General features: G+C 41.8%; 1 protein-coding gene across 1 annotated transcript; it reads right to left on the bottom strand.

Annotated features, from left to right (window-relative positions):
• Nucleotides 1–927: 927 nt before the first annotated feature.
• hoxc1a (homeobox C1a) lies at nt 928–5,523 on the bottom strand. Its single transcript, XM_028410041.1, has 2 exons — nt 4,992–5,523; nt 928–1,763 (listed from the first exon to the last, which is right to left on the bottom strand). The coding sequence occupies exons 1-2, from the start codon at nt 5,521–5,523 to the stop codon at nt 1,393–1,395; spliced, it is 903 nt and encodes a 300-aa protein (XP_028265842.1). The 3' UTR covers nt 928–1,392.
• Nucleotides 5,524–6,740: the final 1,217 nt, after the last annotated feature.

A 6,740-nucleotide genomic window follows, 5' to 3' on the forward strand; every position in this document is an offset into this window, starting at 1 on the left:
AGAGGTGAACTCTGGTGTAACTGCATATATTAGTTTGGCCTTGCAGCCTCTGTGTCCACTCTTGTGCCCTATAGAGTTCAAAATATCATTTTATTTATAATGCCAAAATCTAAGCAGGACACATATAAAGGTTTCAAACAAATCTAGTTATTTCATGCACATACTTTGAATATTAACTTTAAATATTATACTTCACCTCTTGTTATATTCCTTTGTTATGATAAATATCTGTTAGTGCAGATGTGCTAATTGAAGCTAAACAAAAATATTCCCTAACAAAAAATTAATGTGGCTGATGGCCCATATCCTGATATGAAATAGACATTATCATGATAGAAACGCATTGTGATACCGGGAACATAACAGTGTTTAAGGGCCGTGTTTACAATCATTTACTTTATATGAGATGGGAATCTGGAAGGATTATTTTAGCTGCTGGAGCCACACACACTTTATTGGTTGATCTGCAAAACAGCACAGCATCCCCCCTTTTATTGTCTGCTCTCTCCCGCATGACTGTTCAAGCTAAATGATCATTTTCTGATGCATGTATAGTGGTAATAAAAGATGCAACAACTCCCGATCGTGATGTTTCCACATTCCATTAACGTGCAGTTACAGATGCATGCAAATGCTCCCAGATTTGTATCTCAGATAGATGGATCACCACGGATCAATACTCTTAATCCGAACGGTCAATAAATCTATGCGTCAATTATGGCGTTTTAATCTTAAAGTGGATGGAGGATTATGAAGCCTTAAAAACTGGATTGCTAAATTAGCCTGATAGCACATGGCGCCAGAGATGCACTCTGTCTACAGCAGGTGCGTCTTTCCTCGAATGTAGAAAAAGAAAAAGAAAATCTCGCTAATTCTGAATTTAATTTTTTGGAGACAGCAGCAATATAATGTGCAACACTTGTTAAAACTTTGTCTCTCTGTTTGAAAAAAAAATAAAAACGTAAGAGCTTAAATAAATAAAAATGATAATTTATGTCGGTTAAAACAGAAATACAAAGCATGTGACCATTTGAATAAATATATTCCAGTTCCTGAATAAATTGTCCAATATAAATAAATAAACAGTCCTCCGCCGTCGCTACGGACAATTAATATAAGTTTGTATCTTCGTTTACATTGTGTGTAGGAGCGCAATGGAATAACTTGAATTTTAATATTCAAATCAGAGCGCCAGACTGAAGCGCGGGGAGAATGACAAATCGCTTTGACCCGTTCTTGCATGAAGAAACTTGCCATTGCGCTTCTTGCGATGAGCATCCATCGTGGTAGGCAAATAAAGGTGAAGCGTGATTGAAACCGATGCAAACGCGAATCAAAACATCTGCAGTCTGGCGCCCTTTAGCCGTGTGACGCATGATGCAGCTCAGGAGTTCAGGGGCAGGTGTTTTGGCGAGGTAGATCCACGGTGTCGGCGTATGAGTGCGCAGCCGCGGGCCTTTGGTCGGAAAGCAGCCCGTCTCGCTGTAATTTCTTCTGCTTCATGCGTCTGTTCTGAAACCAAACTTTCACCTGCGCCTCGCTGAGCTGCAGGGCGCTGGCGACCTCCACACGCCTGGCCCGCGTCAGATACTTGTTGAAGTGGAACTCCTTTTCCAGTTCGGTCAGCTGCTTGGTGCTGTAGCTGGTCCTCGGGGACCCCTTCACCGTGAGACGGCCATCCGTGCAGATGCTACACCTTCCAGCTTCCACAGCACCGAGGGCCGAGCCAACAATACTGAACCCACAGGTCATGTGGATCTTGGCTGGGGAGAGAAGACATGAAAACAATCGTCAGCAAGATCAATGGCGCTGCCCACAAAAGACGAGAAAAACCTCTCTGAATTAAAATTATCCACGCCCATATCCAGGAAGTGAGATCAACATTTGTTCCAGAGTTACTACACAGAAAATACGTTACATTTCTAAAACTTTCATACAGTTAATAAAATGTTTATTGTAGTTCCAAATCATTTACTGCCAAATTTGACTGATGAGGAATATAAATTCAAAGAATAATCACAGGTTTGTTCAATAGACAGGAAACATGTATTCAAATAGTCAATAGAATACCTAAAATTATATCAACCTGATTTGCAGGAATTGGCCTGAAGCCAGTTTGTTGATTTAAAGTCTTCACCCGGGAGCCATTTTTCTGTCTGTGTAACAAAGATGTATTTCACAGAGGTATCAGTTTCAGCAACAGCCCATAGGCACATTGCAAAATCTTTATTTGGTGCTGTATTATCTACGGATGTGAACTTAATAACAGAAACACCTGGGCAACACCATGCATCACAAAAATGATTAGACTGAAATTACCTCTTACTCCGAAAGGTTTAAATTACATACATACGTTTGATTGTTTTACATTAAAACATTTTAAAACTTCCTCAACTGGTAGTGAAAAAAAATGTCACCATATATTTCAGATGCATATGAAAGTAGTTTGGCGATGCAAAACAACTTTGTAGCATTTACAGTCCATTAACTGTAGTCATTAGAATCATTAATTATTTGCCTTTGGGCCTTTTGGTGTCAATGACAGTTTAACAGTTTACAAATCCTTTCAAACAACTGCATTAGTGACAAATGTCTCCATTTTTGTCCTCTGAGGTTTCTGGGTTACACATTAAAGTATCATCTGTGCTGCTTATGTGCAATGAATGACAGAAACCCCGGCCATATCTGGATTTTTCATTGCTGACATTGTGGGTACAGTCGTCAGTGTGTCTTTGCCTCTGAGAAAATGTGCTGCTGCTTCTGCATAATGGAGTCAGTGTGCCAGGTGTAGAGCAATCCCTCCCACTACAATTCATAGAGAGTAAGGTTAACAGGCCTCCAGCCACTTGGAAAAGCATAGCAGATGGAAAGGTCAGTTATAGGATAAATGTCAACATCTGTGTTTTAAGAAAATGAATGTGAAGGAAAGCAGAGCTGAGAATTAGAGGGCAGTAGATATGAAGAACCAATGCAGGGAAACTGTACGTAATTAAGAACTTCAGCTTTCAGCAGTGCAAATCACATGCACATTCTGATTAATGGCTCCAAAGATAATAGAATTGATGCCGGCCAGAAGGCATAAAAGAATCAGACTAAATATTTGAGGAATGACTTGCACGCTTAAAAATAGCCAGCGAGCAAAGGGAATGGAAGGGCCTTCCAAGCCAAGGAGAGGGAAGAAGAAAAGGGGATAGATCAATACACATTGCCTCAGTCATCTGGGCATCCAGCCCACAGTAATTCAGGTGCTGTCAAAGCATAATTGAAGAATGACGCACTGGGAGTATATACACTGAGCCAGGAGATCAGGTTACAGCAGGTCTGGGGAGGCCTTTCAACGTGGAAGAATACGCAAGACTTTGTTTTGTGCCAAAACCAATACAACCTCCAGAGGAAAGCTTACTTTCACTAATGATTCTTTTACAAGTTACACAGTAGTGCTAATGAGTTACTCCTACATATGATCTCCTTCAGAGAGACACAGAAAGAGGTTACAGAGATGCTAACAATACTGCAAGGAAATGGCTGTGTGTGTGTGTGGGTGGGTGAGTATGAGTAAATGGCTTTCTCAAGTGCATGCATGTGGATCAGATGAGCGGCTGATGTGTCAAACCAATCGATGGTTTGCTTATCACCAGAAATGTTTATCCAAAAATTCAAATGTTCAATGAGCAAGTAGAACACATGATGGATAATGGGGTTCGTGTTGTTGTTTGTTCTCTCACAGCAGCAGAGAAATGTTTATCCAGGTGTGTGGATGCACATCACTACCCACTCATTTGAATTCATTTGAATGTGTAGGTTTGTGCTGTGTCCACCGGTCTGCAGTCTGAATTTTCAGCGTGCCAGGAGGTGAAACCCTTTGTGCACATGGACGACATTATGCAACATCGTCATCCACATTATTTTACACACAGAATCAGGAATGTGTTGCTGTTTTTTCTTTGTGCAGGAGTTTGGCCTGTTGTGTTTTGGTCATCTGTATCTGAGTTAGCAGAGAGACTGTGCTGTTATAGAAGAAAGAGTGGAATACCTCTGCTGTAAATCTTGTGTTCAATGTATGAAACCTAACTCAAGAACAGTGGCCAGTCAATCAAGTGACGTTATCGATCAAATGAAGGATCTATATAAGATACTGTAAGTCAAATAAAACTGAGGATTGATAGGCATTTTCACATTAGTAGGCTCTTGGTATTATTATTATTTTTTTAAGCAGTGGATATGTTTTCTTCTGTGGGCTCTGTGCCCAGAACTCATCAGTCAGTGAAATGATGATCTGTGACAGCAATTATGTTAAAAAGGTGGACACATGTAAAGGTGCTGCAAACTGAAATCAATACACGAGGGCTTTCATTGCAAACAGACAACTAATCAATACTACAGAGAGCACTCCAGCTTACAAGAGTAAGTTTTACTCAACTTCCTGTGAGTCTCAGGCAGTGGTCTGTTGCATTATTCAAAGTCTACTGGTTAGGAAGGGCAAGGGTAAATAATTGATCATATTCTTGGTTGAATATATGCTGAGGCTAAGCAGGCCTTTCACTGTGCTGCACCATCCATAATGTAGCCTGCAGTCTACATCTGGCTTTTAACAGTAGGTGGAGCAAAAATGTTGAATAAACTAACACACGTACATTAACATGAAACCGTTAAGGAAACAGTAACCGAGTCCTCATGTGCATATTCAAATGTGGCGCCGACTACACAGCTACAGCAGCCTTTCAAACGTTTTCATTTGTTTTATTTAAAATTGGAAATACTTTAAAAATAATCCAAGCTTTGTTTGTTGGTGACGGAGGACATTGTGCATGGTGACGCACAAAACACGTCAGCTGTTTTTCCTTTTTTTCCCTGCTCGTTAAGAACTTAGAACAAACTTTTTCAGCTATGTATGAAACTTATAGAAAACATTAGCCCATCGGATTTATCTTAAACAGATGCAAACTGTGTCTCTGTATCTCTCCTCCCGAGCTCAGTTGACAAAAACTTACCCGGCCGGTGCTGACTCCTTTTCACCCTCATCCACTCAAAAGTTTTACTCCTTTCCTCCGTTTCAGCTCCGTCACAGTCCGAACTGGCGGCGTGAATCTCGGGGCCATTGTGAGAGCATTTGATTTGAATTTGCTCTGTAAGTGACCCAAACCCGCAGTGTCGCGTCTCGTTGTTATTTGACCAGCAGTATCCGCGTCCTGGAGAGACTTGCCCCTGCGCCCTGCACCGCCAGGGGATTCGGGACGAGTGGGGGCAGGCCGGTGTGGAGAAGCCCTCGAGAGTCTCACAATGGTGTGGAAGAGAAGAAGGAGGAGGAGGAGGAGGGATGTCCGAAGAGGTGCACAGAGTCAGATGCGGAGAATAAAATCCTGAGGCAACTTCCACCTCCTGTTCTCCCGCTTCATCACGTCTGCAGAGTTCAGGATGAGACCTGCCGTCCAGGTCCCGGTTTATGACCTCTTTTGCACGGCAGCAGCCAGTGAACAGAGGGTTAGCCTCCCCTTCGGCCGTTAACTCTTGATAGGAAGTCATTATCACCTTTCCCCCTGCATAATCATTGGACGGGGTTGCACTTCGTGCCCGGCCTCTCATGCATTCAGCCACGCATGGTCAGGCGGCTGGACATTCCTCAGAGGAGAAACAGCAGTCCCTGATTGATGGAGATGACGTGCCCTCCTGGTTTCGGCCAATAGCTGGACGTCTCTGTCATCAGGAAGGACAACACCGAACTAACCCACAAAACAAACTGTGAAACTTCAGGTCAACATAGTGGTGTCCGAGCACAACAAAAACCTCCACACTAAGCAGCAGTGTAGTTCATTATCAGGGCCTTTTCACGGGCCTCTCACCTGAGCAGACTGACAGGACATGACGCCTTCAAGTTTTTGTCCTCGAGGCAAGACGTTCTTGCGTGATGATCATTTTTTAAAACAACAATAAAAACTTTTTCTCCAAAGCTAAATTAACATGAGATAGGCCTACATTGATGCAGCTAATGGATTATGCAGATTTTACTTACTGAAAAAAACGAGGCCCTCTTTAGCAAAGGGCTTAGGTCATGTGAAAGGCACACTTAATGGGTTCAGAGGTCGTGACAGCTGGTATTTAGAAGTTCAGTGGCAGCAGATTTGTAATTAGCCTCGAACAAATAAAAAAAGGACGGCTCAGAGTGAAGATCAAAAAGTTGTAAGTGACAGAGAGGACATCTCAGGTTTGCTCCTGCAGCTGGATTAACTGCTCCCTGCGCCAAAAATAGACTGCGTCCATTTATGTTTCCTGAAAAAAAAAGTCCGTGCTTTTTGTGTGTAGTTACTCAGGAATGAATCACAGCGTGAAAAAAATCATGCATGTGCAAACAGGCTACATGCTATATAAGGTTATGAGAGGCAATGCAGATAATAGGCTACAAGCCACACAATCCATTTGGCCTGTGCAGCACAGCCAGTGGCTCAGTATGTTCACCAGTACAGAAATGAAAGTATGAAGGAGTTTTTTTTCCTTTCCAGAAGTCTGGTGACCTACTTTCAAATACACGCTTCAGTGTGCCCGCATAAATTAAGACTCATGGAAATTAATAGAGCTAAAATAAAGAGTTGTCCTGTTTATTTACATGGGCCTACCTGTAATTATTTTTGCTTTTAATTTATAGTGACCGGATGTCGTCCAATATTTTAAAGAAAAATAAACAAAGAAAAAAATGCTGTAGGCTAGGTTTTGATTAACTACATTTGTGATTTTTGATGAAATGT

Source organism: Parambassis ranga, chromosome 7, assembly GCF_900634625.1.
Source record: "Parambassis ranga chromosome 7, fParRan2.1, whole genome shotgun sequence".
Taxonomy (NCBI): Eukaryota; Metazoa; Chordata; class Actinopteri; family Ambassidae; genus Parambassis; species Parambassis ranga.